Below are 22,431 nucleotides of genomic sequence, written 5' to 3' on the forward strand. Positions count from 1 at the left end.
AGAAAACTGCTATGCAATACTTTGCCATTTTCCATCAAATTTTTGCAGTGTGTTTAAGTACCTAGTTACTCGATGCTTAGTATGCCCACAGGTAAGTAATGTTTAGTCCACTGGCTAATTTGGAGCTTGGGACGTAAGGGCAGATACTGGTTTTCAAAGTTGCCAAAAAAATTATTGCATGTAATATAATTGAGTTCTGAAAAAGACACTTGCAAAACATTGCTGTCCTATTAATTCTTATCAAGCTGTTGCACTTAGACTCATCGAAATTTTCGCCTGCATGACCATTCTTTCCTACATTCCTAATCTTTGTGTTTTCTAAAAACGGTGTTACGGCCACCTTGCATGGTTTCCATGCAATTATCTCGGCATCTAGACCAGCTAGGGTTACAATTCTCTCTGAAAAATGATCCTCAGTGTGTAAGGCATGGAACCCTGCAGGAGGTTTTGCTTGGTCACGGACAATGAATTTGAATTGGCTGTAAAGCGGGCAGTAATGGTGTCATTTAAAATCTTTTTCAGCATTGCATTTCCTATACATTGCAGTGTCTACCCATATGCTAATATTAATTTTGTTGGCCAACAATGCAGAGGTATTTCTTAATTATTTTGGCGCGTAAAGGACCCACCACAAAAGTAATTGCATATTTGCAATCAGGGCAGAATGCTGTGAAGTTTCACTTAATTCTATCAAGAAGCAAAAAGAGTGTCATAAATACCCAGGTCCCCCATTAAATTTAGGATAACATTCATGGTAACGTAATAGAGCTCAGAGAAGGAAGATGGAAAAAAAAAATGCAGGTGCTGTGTTGTCCTTTTTTCTTTATCCTCATGCTTTGAACTGTTTTATGTTACTATGATCTACCAGCTCACCCAAGATATCCTTATGACTTGCAGGAGAGATAGACACAACACTCATTCATTTTTTTTTACAAAGATGTTGTAGGCTACAAACCTTTATGCATAAATTTATGTTGCAACTTAAAAGGGCCATGAAGACAAAATACAATTTCACTCGATTTGAATGAACTAGCAAGTAACTCGCTCAACTTCATTCCGGCCATGAAAAACATTTTTTAACCGAAAAAACTGGAAGGATTGAAAAACATTCATATTTTGCACTACAGGGACATATTATGGGCAGGAATGGTGTAATATGGGCCAGAACTAAAAACGTACCTACCCTAGTTATATTACTGCATGTTAGCATTAAGGTGATATGATCAAACAATTACAGGCCCCACTACAACCGCACAGTCGTGTTTCTTGGTGGTGTCTTAGGCCGACAGCCGCCGATTAAGGTTATGCGATGTCTAAAAAAAATTGCTGGAAAGTTGCTGGGGGGTCACCACTGCTTTGTGTTTCCTTTAATATCTCCATTATTTGTTCCAAAGTTGCAATAAAATTGGCATTGTTGTTCGGTAAAAGCAGCTTTTTTAATTAACCGAATTCCTATTTTGCCTTCTTGGCCGCTTTAAGTTTGCTCTTGTGGGTTTTATGTATTCCTGGCTTCAGTGAAAAATTTGCTCGTACTTCACAAGTCCTTGCCTTTATTCCACTCAATATATGCTCTGTGGTGGCGGTGCAGCTAAGTGCAAAAAGCATGGCAGATGTGATGAATTATGCTATTGCACAAGCTAATTATGTTTCTGCAAAAAGTAAAAATGAGGTGCTTAGGTAATACAAAGTACTACTAGACTTGGGGCGTATCATGCGTACAGAAAAGGGGCAAGAGGTGTACATCGGTCTTTCCTACCGGCTAACATACCGGCTAACCCAAACACGAGCTGTGCTGCTAATCCCTTATGAATACTGTTTCATGCCTTTAGTATGTACACATTCTTGAGAAGGAACATTTTATCCGAGTCGTCACATTCTGTGTGCTAACCTATGCCTTTGGGAGAGAAAGTAATCATGATTTTTTAGAATGAAGCTGTTAGCAAAACAAAAAACTCAGGCAGGACCCAGCAGTTCTCGTCAAAGACGCCGAGCGCATGCGTCAGGCTAATCAGACGTGCAGCATAGAGCTCAGTCAGTATTCGTGTAAAGACATGACCACAAAACAAGCATAGAAACCACGTGATTGATGATAAGGCGCCGGCGAACAGTGAACAATGCGACCCCCCCCCCGTGTATTGTGGTAAAGATTAAGCTTGCAGCTGCTCTCAAAAGGGGAGGGGGGTTGATGTCATCCGAAGGCTAGCTAGTGCATGCGTCAGGCTGGGCAGGACTCCGTAGTTCTCGCCCAAGTCGCCGAGCACATGCGTCAGGACCCAGCATTTGCCGCCAGAGAAGCCAAGTGCAAGCGACAAGCCTGCCGAGACAAGGAGGAACATTTCATACCCTCTCTCCCTCATCAGCATGGGCAGTGGTGTACAACAGCTTCGCTGGACATCCACTTTCGCAAGGTCGGATGGTGTCCATTTTTTTCTACTTTGTTGCTAGTTCAGTTATACAATTGTTACAGCTCTTGTCAATGCCGTCTTGTAGTCCTGGAATACCCCTAGCAGTGGTACAGAGCACGTTGGGTATGACATTATGGTGGTACGGAGAGCATTGGGTATGACAATGTAAGTTTGGGTGCAAGTGTAGGCATGCATGTGTACAGGGCTGTTCCTGTCTTAAAATTCTTTGCCCCAACTGATTCCTTCAAAAAGGGGATTAACTCTACTGCTTCTCGTTTTATCATATATATTGTTCTAGTAAATAATATTACAGTGGAGCCCCTCTGACACGTCCCCCGGACTTGCGACGACTCGCTTCTTATGACGGATCACCATGGACCCGGCAAACTCCCCATGGAAACAATGCATTAAAAACCCTGATGATATGACGCTCGGGTGCATGCGGTCCGCTTCATACGACGGGCTTCATGGATAAACTGGCGTTTTTCTTATATTTTACACAGCTTCACCGCCTCGTCCCGATCTTCTTTATTCTTAAAGGAGCACTGACACGAAAATTTTATGTTACACTTTTATTGCTTTTATCGATGCTTAATGGTCTGGCCAACCTGAAACAGCACTTCAAATACTTCAGCGCGCGATAGTTAATTATATTGAACGCCCTGAAAATCGTTTGTTTCAAATTCCCGCGCTTGCATCCCGAACGGCGCATATGACAGACTCCCTGCCTGACCTCACCGCTTTGTGCGGACGTCACCGGCGCCCGCTTGAGAGGGTGTTGCGCACGCTCGCCGCTTGTGGGGCCGCGCGCGTGAAGTGACGTCACGAGTTTTTGACGAGCGCTGTCGTGTCACTTCTTTTTCCTCTCCTGGAGTGATGTCACGCTGATGTCCATTTGCTGAGTGCCGCTCCGCGCGCTGCTCCGTCGGCGCGATAAATGAGATCCAATTGAACTATGTTCTTCGCATCGCAGGCCGCTCATATTTCAGCCAGGGTATTCTGTTGAGTGAAGGAAGCGAGCTGTGCAATAATATTAACGCCAAAAATTTGTGTCAGTAATCTACATTTGACACTGCTTGATTTGCAAAGGTCTGCAGGCGGGCCAGACAACTTGCTGAACAGACGCAAGCAAGCAGGCGGGTACTCGTGAGCGGGAGTTGACCTCCGACGGCCCCGCGCGGGAACAGTATGCCAACGCGCCAAGCGCGAGAAGTCGAAGTTCAGGTGGCAGGCGGACCGTGAATTCGAGGCTCCCGTCGAGCCGCCGACGAACACGATAACACATACAGTAATCCTTCATTATAACGAAATCGCTTTACTCGAAATATCGCTTTATTCTAAATTTATTCTGGTCCCAACCCAAACGTATGCATTTAAGGCCGCATTAATCGAAGCGCACGAAGAGCTGGACCCTCTTAGAGCGAAGTGGCGAGCGGAGGCGTGGCCAAGCGGCGGGCGGCGAGGCAGGCGGTCAATATGGCGAGTTGATAAGCTGGTGTTTCCCCGGCAATTTTCTCGAGCCGGTCACGCTCGATTTGCGCCATCCAGTTTAAGACAAACGGTCGCAATTGCGTGTTAGGCTGATTGAATTTTGTTCCTAGACATTGGCGTGGACGCGACGGTTCATGCAAAGTTCACGGCTGCACACCCCGGGAAAAAATTGCCCAGTAATCATGCAAAGCCCCTAGTGCAAAACCGGTCAGTTTTCATGATTGTGTTGTGTACCCACAATAAGCAGGTAATCGTTTTTTGAGCTCAACAAACACAATCTCAGATTCGAGCTGTGGAATTTGCGGCGGTTTCCAGCGCGAAACCTTCATAGCGTTTTGTGACCCCCTCCCCCTGTAAAAGCGGCCACTGCTTTCTCCTCATTCCCTCTGCAGTCTGCGAGGCGTACGGACGCCAGTCACTGCTTGGTCAGATTGGAGCGGGGTTGCTCGCGCCCGGAGAAACATTAAACAGCCAAACCTCGCTGCCGTTTTTGCACCTGAATAAGGTTTTGCTCACTGAATACATTGTATTTTGATTCCTCGCTGTTGTGGCGCAATTAAAGCTTAACCACTGTAGTTTTCTCGGGTGGTCGCTTATATCAAAATACCGCTTATAGCGAAATTTTTCGCCGTCCCGATGACTCCGTTAAACGAGGGATTACTGTACGACGCAACTCCACACCGATTACCGAACCGCTTTCCCCGCCCGCTCGATCTAAGTTTCTTCCTTTCACGACGCTCTCTCTTCTATATCTCTGCTGTCTCCTTATCAGTGTCTTTCAAATCCACGTTGTCACTCCGCTCTTTTCTTTGGTAGATAACATAAAATCACGCGCGTCCGCCGCAAGGGTGGAGACACGCAGACGTTGGCACCGCCATTTTGGGTCAAACGCTGGTCGCCGCAGTGTAAGTCACTGTAGCAAAACCGCGCTATAATCGCGGCAACACGGTTTACTCCCGAAGTTGGAATCATCGTATCTATTTCGCGTTGCTTGATCCTGTGGGAAACGAAAGCAGCTATGTGTTGAGCACTTTACCCAATAGCGACGGCACGGAACCGTTCAAATGGTGTCTCCACCATGTACAGGAATGCTGTTTTTTCATCTCCGCCTTGTACTATGGCTCGTTTCGCTTGGCCTTGGCAGTTTCACACTCGCCTTTCCCCCTCTCAATTTGCTCGACCACATCGGCCTTATCTCGCTCGCGCATGGCGCGTGGCTGGCGGGCTAGCTCGGACGCATGGAGCAGAGGGGGCATAACATAGGCGTTGCTTTTTTTAAACTTGGGATTCCAGCTAAAAATTCGCAAATCACACGAGAACGCACTAAATATAGCAGTTTAAATAAGTTCTTATTCCACCTGTCGCGTGAGACCATCTACTAGGCCGGCAATCACCAGCACACCGCTCGTACGACACCCAGGTCATACGACGCTTTCTCGCAGTCCCTTTAAAGTCGTATTATCGGGGTTACACTGTATTGCGGACTCAAGCAGAAGGGGAAGCTGACACATAGCTCCAGGGGATCCACGCCGACGACGATAAAGCAGTTTGTGGCACGGACTCAGCTCGAGCTGTCATGGCCGCTTGCACATAGTTCATTCATGTAAATACATCGCTGCTCTATTATCCAATATTCGTCTTGTCTTTACCTTGTCGCCACGTAACAATATAAATACTACCAGCGTTTTAGGTTAATTGATTGATTGATTGATTGATTGATTGACTGACTGACTGACTGACTGACTGACTGACTGACTGACTGATTGATTGATTGATTGATTGATTGATTGATTGATTGATTGATTGATTGATTGATTGTGGTGCGCGCCGATGCTTACACAGGCGATGAGGAGCGCTGTAGTGGAGGGCCCCGGATTAATTTTGACCACCTGGGTATCTTTAACGTGCGCCGAAATTTCGTACACACGGGCATTTTTGCTTTTCGCCTCCATCAGAAAAGCGGCCGCGGCGGCCAGGGATCGAACCCGCGTCCTTAGGCCGTTGAGGTTGAACATATTACCTGAGGGCGAGACGGGCAATATATGATGCTAGACAACCAGCACATTTGAGGGATTCATATCACCACAAGCCAGGTTCGGTGTTTTTATAAAATGGGGAGGGTGCGGTTACTGCCAGCCCCCAATTTTCTGGTATAATATAGGCTACTAGAAGCGCCAATAATTAAAAATTTATTTGATGAAGTTTTGTGAAGTGGTCGTTGCAAACTTTTCAGTGTCCTAGCAGTATCCTCCTGTGTCCTCATAACCAGAAAAGAATGGTGAATTTTGTGCTCATCATTTCTTTTGAAACTTATTTACTACAGAATAACTTGGGACACCTTGTAAGGTGCACAATTAGTCAACAGCGAAATTTTGTGGGGCGTGCAAGCACTGACCAAACTAAGGGGTCAGACTGAGCTGCTTCGCTGCGCCTCGGCGCCTCATCCAGAGTATGGGACACGTGCACATGGTTCGGCTCCTGCATCAGGGCTGTTGCGCACCCCGACAGACATCGCGCTGGTGGCCTAATCAGTTATGGACAACAAATGCTGCCACGGGCAGAAGCTAACGGCAAACGCGTTGTTAATAAAGAAATGTGCGCATGCAGAGGGCGTTAGTAGGAGGAAAGAAGAGGAAGATCTTTATTTCTTAACAGTTATGGTCGCTTGCCTTATCAAGTTGATGTTGCCTGGGTGCCATTTCATAGGGGGTACCAATACCCTGGTTAGCATGGGAATGTTGCTAGATGGGGGTGGCTTCAAGTGGGCTGGAGGCAATAACTGATTTTGATTATAGGGTTTAACGCGCCGTCGCAACGCAGGCGATGAGGCGCGCCGTAGTGGAGGGCTCCGGATTAATTTTGACCACCTGGGGATCTTTAACGTGCGCCGAAATCTCACACACACGGGCGTTTTTGCTTTTCGCCTCCATCAGAAAAGCGGCCGCCGCGGCCGGGAATCGAACCCGCGACCTCGTGCTCAGCAGCGCAACGCCTTAGCCACTGAGCCACCGCGGCGGGTTGGAGGCAATAACTGCTCCTCACCTTAGTATCTTCGAGACAAGCGCTACCAAACTTACACCCACTTATGGCCACTGGCCAGTCTACAAGGCGCTATGTGGCCCCGACCTCTCCTTGCGGATTCCCCTCATCATATCGCTGCAGATACACCCCTGAGTTCGGATTGGAAAAGGGGGGCTGAGACCGGAAGCAGTTTTGTTCTGCCAGAGCGGCTTTACCGCTGTCCTTGTGATGAAGCGCCTCCACTTAGGGACCAAAGTTGCCGTATATATGCATGCCGAATAGTGACAGCCACAGTGAAAGAAACTTGTCCGACCCACTCCGTTTTCCTGCTTTCATTGCCCATCCTATATGTATACTATCACTGCTGCAGGCCTCGCTGGCAAACACGAGCTAACACGGGATTATGGAAATGCTTCCAATTGCGCTTCCAGCTGGAACCAGTGCTAAAAGGTGCTTGTCACTACTTTTTCTTTGCCAGTTTGCCTACACGCAGAAGCTTTGCGATCATGCTTAATCGCAATAATAGGTGCCTAGCTTGTGATTTTTATTAGCACTTCAACGTACCCCGACATTGCGAACCAGATTTCTGAGTTGTGTCCATTAAAAGCGTCAGCTTGGTTGGGGCCTTGATTGACTGAAGGCGGATGACACAGTCATGACACAAAACAGGAAAGGTGAAGCACGTGGGTTTCTGCGCACACGTCGGAGGCTCCGCAACTGAAACTACGCCACGAAGTTGGAACGAACGCGTTTGAAACGAACACAACTCGGAATTCCGCCCCTAAAGTGCCTCTTCAGAACACGCAGTGCCTCTTCAGAGCCTCTAAAGTGCCTCAGAACACGCAGCTTTATTCTTGCACCATGAAAAAGCATCGGACCTCTCATCATTTCCATCTGGCCATTGGACTGTACTCATGGGCGTCCGGAGAGGGGGGGGGGGGGGGGGGAGGAGGAGGAGGAGGCAGGGGGGTAAACTGCCCTATCTGGGATTTTCGCTTTATTTTAGTTTGGCCATGCTGATACAAGGCTGCCCCCCCCCTCCCCTCCCCTTCCCCGAGGCCCTATCAATGGATGTGTGCTTTCGCCCCCCTCCCCCTTTGGAAAAAAAGTTCTGTGGATGCCCATGACTGCACTAAATGTTACGATGTCCTCCCACAGTTGATATGCTAACCGCCACGTGGCATTGAAAAAAGGGGGCGTGGCCGTGATTGGTACCCCCCCCCCCCCTCCCTCTAAACTCTTTGTGGACCAGCCCTGGTAAGCCTATAGTACGTACAGCTTCAGCTCCTCATGCCCTACAACCTATTTCCTCCGTCGAAAGTTGAAATCTCAGTGGTTTATGCTGTATGTGAAAGTGGGGATTTCTAAAATAGCAGACGATAATATACAGGGTGTCCCAGCCATCATGAACCAAGATTTAAAAAAAAGAGTAATGGCGTAACTCGAAGAAAACTTAGTGCATAATGTTTGCATACTGTGGAGAAGCGGGCAGCATTTTTTTCGTTAATGAGACTTAACTAATTAACTGTAATTAATGATCTAACTCGAGAAGTACTGTCCCAATCACTATAGTGTCAATGAGGCACTTGTAGGTACCAGATTTCGGCGCACGTTAAAGATCCCCAGGTGGTCAAAATTAATCCGGAGCCCTCCACTACGGCGCGCCTCATCGCCTGCGTTGCGTCGGCGCGTTAAACCTTACAATCAATCAAATCAATCACTTGTAGGTACCCACGAAGGGAATCTAACTGCGGTATTTTCAGCGACGAACTAATTGCGTACACATTTATCCTGACTGATAAAGAAAACCCGCGAAATATGAAAAATACCCCGTGACGGCGCCTCTGCGCGCATCGTAAAGCAATGCCCTCAAACAGGCTGCCTCGGAGTTAGCCACAATGAAATAAACAAAAGAAAGAACGAAGAAATCGCAACTGAGTTTGTGCCTTATCTGCACACGCGTCCCGCGAATCTTGCTGTTGCTGCTCCTTCCATGCATGCCATTATCAGGGTGATGCGGTGCCTCTTCGGGCGGGTGACAAGCGAAGCAGTAGCTTTCAATCAGCTTATTTGGGGACGCTGCTTTACAATGCGCGCGGAAGTGTGACGGAAGCGCCTTCACGTGGTATTTTTCATATTTCGCGGGCTTTCTTTATCATTCAGAATGATGATGATAAATTCTTTTATTAGGAAGGGGAGGACCGAAGGTCGCTGGAGGGGGAAGAGGGGAAATAGGGAGGGAGGTAGACGCCCACTAAATCATGCTCGCCAGGCCACTGGCAACGCCAAACTGGGCTAAATAAATGAGTACGCAATTAGTTCGTCGCTGAAAATACCGCAGTTAGATGGCCCTCGTGGGTACCTACTCAGTGATTAAGACAGTAATTCTCGAGTTAGGTAATTAATTAGAATTAATTAGTTAGGTCTCATTAACGGACATTTACGGTACGCTTCTCCACAGTACTGCAAACATTATGAACTAGGTTTTCTTCGAGTACCGCCATTGCTCTTTTTTAAAATCTTGGTGCATGATAGCTGGGACACCCTGTATACGCATGCCCTGTTCATAAATATAATATCTATGCGGTTTTGCTAGCGGCACAAAGCCAGGATTGTATAAAGACTTCGCGGAGAAACAAACTTGCTGGTGCCGTTCTGATATTCCATGAGCAATGGTAATTGCTACACACTTAAATTACAAGCATTTATGACGTGCGCTCAGTCTCATGCTGGGCGTTAGTGATATGTGCGGGCTCTATTTTGTGCGAGTGTGTGCGCATCGTGTTGTGCTTGTTCTAGCTGATACTCGAGGGGCATGCACATAAAACACACATTTACCAGTTAAATGAAATATTTGGGGTGTAATTCTGTGGCCTTTCAGCCCTTGCTCTTTTGTTTTTTTTTTTGTACGTAATCGTTCACTTAAAAGTCAAAGCTATTTTGTGTCCCCGCGGCCCACCAAGATTCGGCACGACAACCTTCAAGTGTGCTTACGATATATCGTTCTCAAAAAAATTCATAATTTTCGGTGCTCACGAGCACTCACATGCAAGCTGATCTCTGAAAAATAATTTCGGCGCGAGAAATAGCACGTGAAAATTGGCTATTGCCTAGCGGCTAAAGGAGTGCAAATGACCTCCCAATATTTGACCTCTCTCAGCTTCAAATTATCTCGACCTCATTTTAACCTCAATCACGGTGGCTGCGGTCCAGTTTTGCATAAATCAGCTCAGTCACTACACTCACTTGTACTCAAATTCAAGTGTGAGTACAATACTAAGGTGTGTACAATACTCAGGGCCGTACCGAGAATATTTTTTTCGGAAGGGGAGGGGGTTGCGGGCACCACGGCGGCCATGTTGAAAGTTTCTATTTTCGCATACGAATCATGTGCATCGGTGACATAAAATGGAGAGTTATAGCAGAGCGGAGAACCGGTCTTGGTACGGTGTCCGGTAGCCGACCGGCGCCTCTGCCGGCTGGGCGCATGCGCAGGTGCTCCGACCTTGTACCGGGAGCCATGCCGGGACCGATTCTTTGCTCTGCTCTCTCTCTCTCTAGGTGGTTCGGGTGAAAAGGAAAAGAAGTGCACTGGGGATATTATTGAGCCCAACTGGGGGCTCACCTGCGTACAACCCAGAGCGGTGGGGAGGGGGAGGAAGGGGGATGTAAAGATTAGAAGAGAAAGGGGTGATAAAAGAGATAGGTAGGCGTGAAAAAGAAAGCGGGGAGCCTCTACGTGAAACTAAGTGAAGCAGCAGTAGCAATGGCGCGGACAGCAGACTTCCAAATTACTTTTTTTTTCCTACAAAAAAGGAAACATTGCCCGAAATTTAATTGCTGGTTAAGGAAAGGAATAAAGGTTCGGGTTATAACGCTTGCCACAGCAGCTAGGATGACCCTGCGTGTTACGAGCGGTAGTATAGTGACTAGAATATATACACGTGTCCCAGCTATCATGCACCAAGATTTTAAAAAAGAGCAATGGCGTTGCTTGAAGAAAACCTAGCGCATAATGTTTCCAATACAGTGGAGTAGCGGCCAGTATTTTTTTCGTTAATGATATTTAATTGATGAATTGTAATAATTATTTAACTCCATAAGTACTCTCTACTCTTTAAAGTGTCAATGAGGCACTTGTCAGTACCCATGAGAGGAATCTAACTGCGGTATTTTCAGCAACAAACTGATTGCGTACTCATTTATTCTGACTGATAAAGAAACCCCACGAAATATCTGCAAAATATCTTATCTGCACACGCGCCCAGCGAAACTTGCTGTGGCTGCTCCTTCCATGCATGCCATTATCAGCGCGATGCGCTGATGCCAGTGATAGTATCAGCGCTGATACCAGCGATAGCTAGCTGCTGTTGTGCAAGAGCGCCCGGCTAGAGTGAACTAGTTCACTGTAGCCCGGCCCAAATTCGTTGCACGGGGCGACGCGCCGACAGCGGGGCCGATTTACGCCTCGACCAAACCAGGCCAAACCGCCCGTGGCTGACAGGCCCAAACTTGCATCGTCGCAGAGCCGCCGCGACGGGGAAAGGAGAGTCGCCTCTCCTTTTGCCGCGATCTCTCCTTTTCCCGTCGCGGCGGCACGGCCGAACCATGCATCGAGTGAACGACCGGGGGATGCCGCTACATGCTTGGAGACGGCTCCGCGGAGACGGCGACGGCGCCACCTTCTCTTTCCCCGTTGTGGCGGCTCGGCTGACGCAACCGCTTCGCCTCCATTCGTTGTATTTCAAACTTCGGCCAGCGAGAGTCCTGATTGGAGCGATTCAAACCGCTCGCGGCTGCAACAGACTCCCGGGGGTATAAAAACCCGTCCGGCGGCACTTTTGTTTTCGGCGGCACCGACTGTAGAGGTGCTGTCGCCTTTGTGCGAGCCACGTAACTTTTGTTACCCTTGTACACATTGTATATGAACACCCGTGATACGTATGTGGTACGGGTTGGGCTTTTATTTTATATTATAGCCCTTTACTTTTCTGTATATGAATGTTGCTTCAACTTTTCTTCGGCTCGAGAACTTCATCGCACTGCTCTGCGCCGCGTCGATAGCGGACGGAGCAAGGCAACGTCGCTACACAGGACTGCGCTCGGATGGCTACTACTACTACTATGTGGTTCGGGTGAAAAGGAAAGGAAGTGCACTGGGGATATTATTGAGCCCAACTGGGGGCTCACCTGCATACAACCCAGTGCGGTGGGGAGGGGGAGGAGGGGGATATAAAGATTAGAAAGGAGAAAGGGGGTTGCGCCAGTCGCAACACTGGATGGCTGATTCGCAACATTGCCTTCGCCATGCCGCTACTACGGTAACTAGAGTACCTACCCTCGACTGTTAGCGAAATAGTTTTTCACGTTCAGAGCAATCGCTCTCGTGAAGTTTGAAACAGCAATTGCCATTTCTAAAACGAAATGTGTGCATATGCTAAGTGCTTCGCTGGGTTCTTTACGTCCATTACGATATCCTGACCCCTGCCCTACCGGTGACTCCTGACATCATGATGATTATAGGGTTTAACGCGCCGACGCAACGCAGGCGATGAGGCGCGCCTTAGTGGAGGGTTCCGCATTATATTTTGACGACCTGGATATTTTTAACGTGCGCTGAAATCTCGAACACACGGACGTTTTTGCTTTTCGCCTTTATCAGAAAAGCGGCCGCCGCGGCCGGGAATCGAACCCGCATCCTCGTGCTCAGCGGCACAGCGCCTTAGCCACTGAGCCACCGCGGCGGGTACTCCTGACATAATATCTTTGGAAGTGTTATTATGGACCCCGATGGACCCTTTGGACCCCGAGGGCCGTCTCTGGTAGCCGCTGGCTTCGTGGCGAGAGGGACGGCCCGGAGCTGATGGCTTCGACAGGGAGCAAGTGGGAGGCTCACTAGGGAAACTCGTAACCTAGGGCAACTGGACACTCGGCCAACTCGTCACAATTTACGTTTTTCGTCTATCATGTTCAAATGAAAGAGTACAGAAGCTTGTATATTTCTCATCTTATGCGTAAACATTCTTACACTCCTCCTTCAATTCACCACCTTTAATGTTTCCTTTGTCGCCTTCGAGGAACGCGCCAGCCAGACAGCGTATCTTATTTTTTTTTGTGCAGCTAATTACGTGAGCCTTTTATATTCGATTTAGTTTGCCCATTCTTTTTTTCTAATACATTTTTTTAATCTTTGGTAATTAAGTGACGGCGCTGTATTGGGATTGCGATTTAGTTCTGTTTCCGCTTTTTAGTATTTTGATCTTTTGTTTTCATGCCTGCTGACAAACGATGACTGTCAAGCTGGGTAACTTTCATTTTGTTAGTCTTCATATCACCTGAAAGTCAAGGCTGGACTTAACCCGCCGCGGTGGCTCAGTGGCTAAGGCGTTGCGCTGCTGAGCACGAGGTCGCGGGTTCGATTCCCGACCGCGGCGGCCGCTTTTCTGATGGAGGCGAAAAGCAAAAACGCCCGTGTGTACGAGATTTCGGCGCACGATAAAGATCCCCAGGTGGTCAAAATTAATCCGGAGCCCTCCACTACGGCGCGCCTCATCGCCTGCGTTGCGTCGGCGCGTTAAACCCCACAATCAATCAAGGCTGGACTTAAAAGTTGACCGCCCCCCCCCCCCCACAGAAAAACTCACACAAAAAAGTGTGACGAATATTTTTTAGAAGAAGAAAATCAAAAAAAGAAACCGGAAGTTGTGCTGAAACCAAAAAGCCAATTTCAACCAACACCTTCAAACAAACAAGAGGCCAACATTTTGCCCTATGTATAGATAATACACAAGCAGGCAAAAAGCTTCGAAAGATAACGCAAAAAGAAAAAAAAAAGAAAAGAACAGAAAACGCCAAAGAAAGAAAAAGTCGACCCCCCTCCACTGCAAAAGCGTGGCGAATATTTTTTTGGAAGGAGAAGAGAAAAATAAACCTGAAAAGAAAGCCCTTACCCAGTGAAAAAAATGTGATTTTTTTTTTTGCAACAAGAAGTGAAATAAGAAGAGGACAGAGGAACATGTGTTAAAATAGAAGAACCATTTCAACCACCGCCTGCAAACTAACAAAAGCAGGGGACCCCCGAACTCTGAAGAGGTCAACCTGGGAGTAATTATAAGATTAGAAGCCACTAACTTCCTCTCCCCATTTCCTCGACATCAGCCAAAAATGGAACCGCGAGACGACTTTTCCTAGCACGAGAAGGTCAGTGCTACCACTTTTCCTAGTACGGGATCACCTAGAAGGAGATGCCCTCTTTGACCAGCTTCCCTATGACCAGTTTTCCTAGGACGAGTTGGCTTCGACGAGTGGACCGGTTCCCCCTCTGGGTACGTCGGTGCGAGCAGCGCAAGCGGTGGTTGGTCGGTTGCTCGATTGGAGAAAGGAGGGGTTCGAACTGGAGGCCGGGTGTCGGGTACGCGGAAGGGTGGCACGAAGGGCAAGCTGCACACGTTGCATCGTTCTCAGCATGAAGTTAGCGAACATGAAGGGGCAGGCGCACGTTAGTCACTGGTGAGGCGTTGGTCGACAGGGGCCCTCACAGTATATATTTTCGGATCACCGAAACTATTGAAGACAGAAAATGTTTTTTTTTTTTTTGGGGGGGGGGGGTCAGCACCGTCTAACCCACCCCCACCCGGTTAAGGCCCTGCATGACATCATTACCATCATCATCATCACCAGCCTATCTACGCCCACTGCAGGGCAAAGGCCTCTCCCATTAATCTCCAATTATCCCGTCCTGTGCTAACTGCGACCAATTTATCCCCGCAAACTCCTTGATCTCATCTGCCCATTGTTACGAATCAGCCAACGCCGCCGTATTTTCCCGCATCAGCCACCACGTGGCAATACACCACCTGCGCCCGCGTGTCGGTGAATCGTCCTTTCGTGTCTCGCCATCCCGGGTCAGACACCTTGCTTTGCAAGGCGCCTCCGGCGGTTGCCAGTGGCACACCCAGATTCTTCACGGACGTGCGCCCCACAGACGTCAGGTGCCAGCGCGTCGGTGAGTCACGCCTTGACATCCCCGGCTCAGACGTTTCGCTATCGGCGCGATCAACATTCGATAGCGCGGCCCCGGCACCTTTCAAGGACACTCTCTCCCCTCTCTCGGACGCCACGTGGGGCGAAGCCATGAATGACTCACGAACTATGGAAAGAGCGTTGTGTGTGTCTGTGATGTTCGTGGCGTGTGGCTACTTGTTCGCGTTTGACCATTGTTGCTTTTGGGTATAAATAGAAGCAGCCCAAACGATGAAAATCATTCCTGTCTGAGCAGCGAATCCATGCGGTCGCTCTGCTAGAGTCCTGTATTGTAAACCTCGCCCGTCGGGGCATTGTATTTTTTTGTGGCTTCGGCTCACCTCTCGCTATGAAGTAAACAGTTACGTTATCCTACTGCTCTTGACTTCTTCTCGGTTGCAACAGCGGCTGGCCGCTCGCATCATACACGCTACCACTCGTATGTCGGAGGCCACGGAACTCGGATCGGGTGCCCTCGCCCGGTCGCAACAACTGGTTGGCAGCGGTCGGATGACAACTTCGTAACACCTGGAGCCAGCGGTGCGAGACCCAACGCCACGGACGTCAAGGCGGCTTCGGACTTCGCAGAATTCACGGCGGTCAAGGGTGAGTGCGGGACTTTTCTTCACTGAGTTTTACCAGGCTTCTGAGGATAGCTGGTAGGGCGTGTGTTTTTGTCGCGTGGGTTATTCGCGCAAAACATTTTTTGGAGCCGTGGGAAAGCAGTACTCTATACCGGCCATGAATTTGAAGGCGTTGAAAAAACCGCAGTTGTTGGAGCTTGCAAAAGAGTTGCGCTTGGATGTTACGGACGCGCTGAGAAAGCCAGAGCTGATACAGGATATATACTCCCTGTTGGGGCTGACGATGACGAGCTGTCTGAGTGCATTGAGACGATCAATGGCAGGGAAACCGCTAAACATCAGGCTGCAGAGGCAGAGGCTGTGCGCCAGCGTGAGGAACGCGAGGAAAGAAAGCGAGAACAGGAACGCGATGAAAGAAAGCGCGAAGAGGAACGCGAGGAAAGAAAGCGAGAACAGGAACGCGAGGAAAGAAAGTGCGAAGAGCTCGAGTAACGATAGGGTCGCCACCTCTGTGAGGAATGGCGAAACTCAGACAGAAAGCGATGACTGGCATTTCCAGAGGCTCACGACGGAGGGCAGCGTAAGTACACTGTGTGTAAGGTCCCTGAAAGAACTAAGGTAGCGCCAACTGCTCCCTCCTTCTCCGCTGCCCTCCTCTTTTTTCTCTCCCCTCACCCGCGGCGCCGCCGTCCCTTTAACTCCGCGGCGGGGCCGCCATATTTGTTGGCCACTTGAGAGCAGACGCCCTTGCTACGCTTCAGGGCGCTCGCTGCAGTTTGCTCTTGTTTTCGCGCCGAAATCGCTCTTTGGTAGCATTTATAGGATTTCTAGAGCCCCGTTTTACCAACAGGCACTGAGTGATAGTGTTTTGTTTTATATTTTTGTCTACAAGGGGATATTTGCGAGGCGGATGCCGCTGGCGCATACGCACAGCGTGGTTTTTGTTTACGTGTGCGGCATTCTGTAACACCTCAGGATAGCTCGTGAATGCGAAAGGATCGAGCGTGGACATTTCAAACTGCTCTGTTACGGTAGTTCCGTTCTTGCATTCGCGTGACTGTGGTCGTGCAATCACTGCACAGAGGTCTTGCGCACGGTTCGCGGCAGTATACAGTGCGCTTCATTCGCAAATGCCGTAGTTCGAGCGCTGCGCTGGCGTCCTTGCACTCGCCTTTCTTGCGATAATTGTGTATCCTCAGCGGCGTTCACTCTGCGCCCGCTTTTACTAACGACCTACAGCCTACCTTAATTACGCGCAGTTTAGAGTGCTTTGCCGTTTTTGTAGAAATGTTTCCTTCACCTTCATGTCGTTATAGGCTGCTTTGAGTAGACTAAAAACATACACATGCTGTTGTGCGTGTGTGCACGTACAGCGACGTGAAAAGCCCCTGCTTCCCCGACTTCGCAGCCGGATACACTAAACTACACTCGCGGCCGTACGTTCATGTGCGAACCTAGTGAAAAACGCAGACTTGTAATTCTGGGAATACGCGCCAGAGAAGACTGCGATCAATCGATCGGGTAAACTGAAATTACAGTCCCTCTAGGTACAAATTATGTAACTAGTTACTGCAGTTAATTAATCATGCAATACGTTTTTTCACCGGGCGCGGTCGTTTACAGCCGTTATTAATGGAGGCGCCTGGACAGAATTGTTTTGTGCTGGGATATATTCTGGCAGATTTGTACATTGCACTAACACAGGGATACACCCGAAAGAAATTCGAAAGAGGACCAATGTCACGATGATTATCAAGAGAAAACAATAAATCACAAAAATGAATTGGTGCCAGCAAATAGATATTTTATTGGAACAAACGTCCGTAATGACGTCGTGCAGGTGGCTTGTGCTGCTGACGTGGCTTCCCGTGAGAAAAAATGTTGGGAGTGGCATTTGGGTTTAGTTTTTTTAACGCCAAGCTTCTCCAATATCCGTTGCTCAAATTGATCCGTGAAATAATCCCATTGAGAAGGGAAAAGAAATGTCGCCACCGAGTTTGAGATGCGCCACAAACACTCCGCAAATATAGGCAATAATGCATTGCAGAAGGGAGTTAGTGACTGTTCTACCGTGCATGGTCAAATTCGTGTTCGCGCATCTGCTCAGTGCCGCGTCCGCTCAACTCGCTACACTAAACCCGTTTAGCAAGCGCTTTGCTGGACAAAAATACGTCTGCTGAAAATAATATAGTCGCCCAGTGTGTTTTGGTTCAAATCGCAATGACTGGATACGCTGCGGCATTGACTACTAAGATGAAGTAAGCGCGCACACTGCAAATGTACGGCATCACGTGTAATGCAAACGTAAGTCGTAATTAACGTTCCTCTGTGCATACACGGAAGAAAGGGCGTACAGCCGTTACGGTGCGAATATGCATTTGAAGTGCTCATTCAAACGTGCGCGAATTTAATAAAGCGATAACAGAAATTGCGCATCAAACGTACGTCAACGGCGCGGTCACTATATTAGCTGACCTTAAATTGTTTTACCTAGCCGCAATTTTTTTTTTCTCGCAACAGCCTCAATTTGCGCCGCACCGACCAAGCCCATATTACGCAGCAAATCACTCCGATGTCATAACAACGGGATTATAATACCATTCGGGTAGCTAACACACAAAACATGACTTCACGCCAAAAAGAGCGTACACGCACTCGGAACGCACACGATACATGGTCAGACGCAAGCTGCCGTCGGCCAAAACAAGCATGAATTCAGGTGAACAATTCTCGCGTCACGAAACCCTTACGACAACTGACTGAACATGCTACGCCGCTGATATTGATGCTGAAAGTTAAGCGCGCACATGACAAATACACGGCCTCTTATCCAAACCAAAGCTTACGACGGGACGAACTCGGCGCTGCGCGCAATGCCTACTCAGAACAAAGCGTGGACGACGGTCGCGAAGGGAATACGCATTTCTTCGTAAGTGACCGCTCAAGCTCGCGCAGAATTTAACAGAGCAAGAACAAGCATTCAGAAACTTACCTCGCAAAAGAGTGATGGTAGCGTCGGCCTGAAGTATGCCCGTTCAAATCTATGCAACCAAACTTTTCTCCTTTCTGCGTCGCGTTTCCCGGACGGAATAACGAAGTCTTGTGCCCTGCCTGACGATATTCGCGCTGCCTAAGGCACAACACATCGACACCGAGAAGCAACCTAAAACGACACCGGTGCGACATTCAGTCTCTTCGATTTGGCTTGCACTGGCTGCACTAGTTCCGAAAAGTGCCGCAGCGGTGCCGGCCGGTGTCGCGCGCGTGCAGCGCCGGTTCAGGAAGTGCTGGTGCAGCCACGACACTAGCGCGCACCGGATACAACCAAAACGAGGACACAAGTGTAGGCCTGCAGCAGCAGCCGGGAGACGCGAACGTGAGCTTTGTGCATCGCGAGCATGGATCGGCTGTCAGACATGGCACTTTTCGAAGCTGCCGCGCAGCTACGCGACTCCGACAGCGACGGCAGGGAGTATAGTGATCCGTGCAGTGACTCTGACGACGAGTTCGCCACCGTGTGCATTTCCGTGGCGTGCGCGTTGGTACGCGAAGACGCCAATCGTGCGTCTGGCTACGAGCGTGTTGTCAGCAGATACAACGAACAAGAATTCAAGAGGCTGTTCAGGCTGTCGAGGGAGACGTTTGATTGTCTGAGCTCAAGTTTCAGCGCTTCGGCCTACTATCCGAGCGCAGTGCAAGGCCGGCAACAAATATCAGCTCAGAGTACGTGCCTCATTGCGCTTGTGTACATACATCGGCTCGCAAGTGTCGATGTACGCGATCGGAGACAAGTTCAACGTGACGGAGTCGTCGGTGCATGCCTGTGTCACAGGGGTCATTCACTTCCTCCACTCAATTAGCGCTGAAGTCATCGGCTGGCCAAGTAGCGTGGAGGAAGTGACGCGCATCAAGGCCAGGTTTCTAGCCAAGAGCGGTGGAAAGGGCCTTCGAAATGTCATTGGCTGCATCGACGGGTCGCATATCGAAATACTGACGCCAAGTGAATCGGCCAAGTCGTATTTCAACCGCAAGAAGTGGCCTTCTATCATCTTGCAAGGCATCTGCGACGATAGAAACAAGTTCCGAAACGTTTTCATCGGGTTCCCGGGCTCGGCGCACGACGCCCGCGTCCTGAGAGAGAGTCCCTTCTTCGAGCGCGCAGCCGTCGAGTGCGGGGAAAGCTACATTCTTGGGGACAGCGCGTACCCCTTGATGCTGTGGCTCATGACCCCATTCAGGGACAACGGGTGCACATTTCCCACGTGGAAAAGTAACTTTAATAGGCGACATAGCCAGCAGAGTGGCCATTAAGAACGCCTTCAGCCTCCTGAAACAGCGTTTTAGGAGGCTGTACTTTGTAGACGCCAGAACTGTTGAGCAGTCCTGCTACATTGTAATGGCTGCGTGCGTTCTGCACAACTTCTGCGACGACGACAGACTTCCTGCAGGAGCTGACGTCATTGCACCGTGATGATGATGTGGGCAACGACGCCTCCGAAGGGGACTTCGACTGCAACCAACGAGGCTACGCTCAGGCTTTGAGAGATTGCATTGCTAAAGAGCAGTGCTAATTGTGGACACCCTTGCCCTGCCAACGCAAAGTCGACATGAAAGTGCCTTGTGTTAGCACATATCCGACATCACGGAAACTGCTATGTTGTTGAACTGCATCCACTGTGAAAGGCTGGGAACTATCTGAAAAAGGGTGGTGTTCACATTATGTGCAAACCATGTGCATAGAGAACATTTGCATGAAAACAGAGTTGGCACTGCTAGAAGAAACATTTGCATGAAATTAAAAAGTGTGCAGTCCTGACACGCCGTCTTTATTGTTTGTTTCACTTGTCCTTTGTCGCAAGCAGATCTATGAGGCGGTCGAATTTTTGCATTCGCTCTTCGTGGCGCTTTGCCTTCGCCTCTTGCCACTGCTGGCCGGCTTTATGGCCTTTTCCCTGGCCTCCTCTTGCTTCCCTTTGGCCTCCCCCATCTTTTGGAGCGTCTCCAAGAGTGGACCAAGCTGCGACCTGCTATGCTGCACTCTCTTCGGTACAGGGCCCCCCTTGTTGTGCACCGACAAGTCCTCAGGAGGTCCATCTCCTCCACCCTCAAGGTCCTTCGGCTGCAGTGCTGGCCCTGGTGAAGTTGTGGATAAACGTCACGCCAACAGACAGCACTTTGCTTACACAATGCAATTTTCAATTACCCTGGGTGGGTTCCCTCCTGGTAGGATTGCCTTCCCAGGCTCCAAAAGGATCCTTGGGTGTATGCTATGTTCCTTCTCTAGAACTGCGGCAAGCTCCCTGTAAGAACATTTCAATGGTTAAACAGGTTCATGGTGTCTCGAGGTGACTCAGGGTATGAGGGATGCCAGAACTGTTGAATAGTTCAATAAATAATTCCAACTTACTCCTCGTGTGCGCAACTTGTGGGGGCACGGCCAGTGGAAGTATTGAAGTGTTATTTTTTTTTTTTTGCATTATATGATCGGTACAAACTCTTCCATTTATTTTCCACTTGGGTTGCCGCCATATTGCATAGGAACTCTTTGTTGATGAGCTCTGTTATTTTAATCCAGAGCTGTTTTTTGTCCTAAACACAAAAGAAAAGCACAGCTGAAGTAATGTATGGGTAAAGTAAAGTAACACTTGACTTACACGAGTCGCATGCTAGGGGTGCACAACGTTTTATTTATAACTTAGTAAACATGCGCTGCTATAAAGTGCCGTTCTATCAGGATATTAGTATTTCAGCTGTCACATATTTGAAGCACTCGAAGCAGGAGGAAAAGATGTGTGAACGCTAGCATTCTGTGAATAATTTTAAATTGCTTGGAACTAGAAATTCGAGCGACAATGCCAGCGCCCCTGTACAGTTCATTAGCAGCTACTGCGTTCAGAGATCTAGCGCGCGGGGAGAAATTTTGGCATCCTGAATGTAATTCTGCACACAAAGGATAACATACCAGAGTGTTCTGGTCTTTCCCACCAAGTCCTTGAGCGCGGTGTACTGGGCGATGTAGAACTTCGTTTTCCGGGCGCTCCACAGTTCCCCCTCATTTTCAGCCAGTGCGGCTGCACAATCATCGCCGTCACTGCAGGCGGACGTCGGCGGTAGCGCCGGAGGGGGCAAATTCTCATCGCCGGCTGCCGTGAACCGCAACGTTACGTGCTGCCCGTCTGCAAAAGTACACACCAGCATGTATAAAGTCGGCACAGCCTTTGAGAAATCCCAAACTGCGACCCAAAGCAACGCGACGAGGCCGACATGGCTACGACCAAAAATAAAACCGCTCTTGAACGCTACACGTGTTTATCGCCGGCATGCAACAACGCTTACCGGACGCCTCGTACAGGTAGCAGCCGCTGTCGCCCTGCATGGGTGACCCGTCCGGGCTGTGAAGGAGGTACACGTCCTTCTCCACGCCGTCAAACGACGCGCAGCGTCGTCTGCTACGCGTTGGGCGGCCCGTACGCCATGCTGCACTATTCCGGCACCTCCTTTTCGGCGAGTGCACGGCGACCGAGAACTAGTGCCGAGGTGGGCCTGCACTGTACCTGCACCTTGGCAAAACGAGGAAGGAAGTGCAGAGGGCGCGCGCGGCACCGGCAAAACGAGGACGACGGTGCTGCACCCCTTGAACTGGTGCAACTAGTGCAGCCAAATCGAAGAGACCTATTTTTTCGAAGCGAGCAGCTAATTCCGGTACTGAAGCACGGTGGCGACGGTGGCTCGGAAGCCAGCAATGGCGTCGCAGCGGCGGCGTTGCGCAATGTCCCAGCCGGCGAGGCATCGGCGAGGCGACCCGGCGGCGGAGCAAAAAAAACAAAACCACGTGACTTTTCCCTTGGCCAATGGCGCGCGGCGTTCGCCGGCGAAAAAGAAAATGGCAAAAAACGAAGTAAGAGAGG

The 22,431-nt window shown here is 49.3% G+C and overlaps 1 protein-coding gene across 1 annotated transcript; it reads right to left on the reverse strand.

Moving 5' to 3' along the window:
• Positions 1–20,262: 20,262 nt before the first annotated feature.
• Positions 20,263–22,201, reverse strand: LOC144149061 (uncharacterized). Its single transcript, XM_077680607.1, has 4 exons — positions 21,860–22,201; positions 21,486–21,699; positions 20,727–20,823; positions 20,263–20,656 (listed from the first exon to the last, which is right to left on the reverse strand). The coding sequence occupies exons 1-4, from the start codon at positions 21,897–21,899 to the stop codon at positions 20,462–20,464; spliced, it is 546 nt and encodes a 181-aa protein (XP_077536733.1). The 5' UTR covers positions 21,900–22,201; the 3' UTR covers positions 20,263–20,461.
• Between the last annotated feature and the right edge of the window lie 230 nt (positions 22,202–22,431).

This window comes from Haemaphysalis longicornis, unplaced genomic scaffold, assembly GCF_048455015.1.
Source record: "Haemaphysalis longicornis isolate Haplotype H1 unplaced genomic scaffold, Haemaphysalis longicornis Haplotype H1 scaffold_1, whole genome shotgun sequence".
Taxonomy (NCBI): domain Eukaryota; kingdom Metazoa; phylum Arthropoda; class Arachnida; order Ixodida; family Ixodidae; genus Haemaphysalis; species Haemaphysalis longicornis.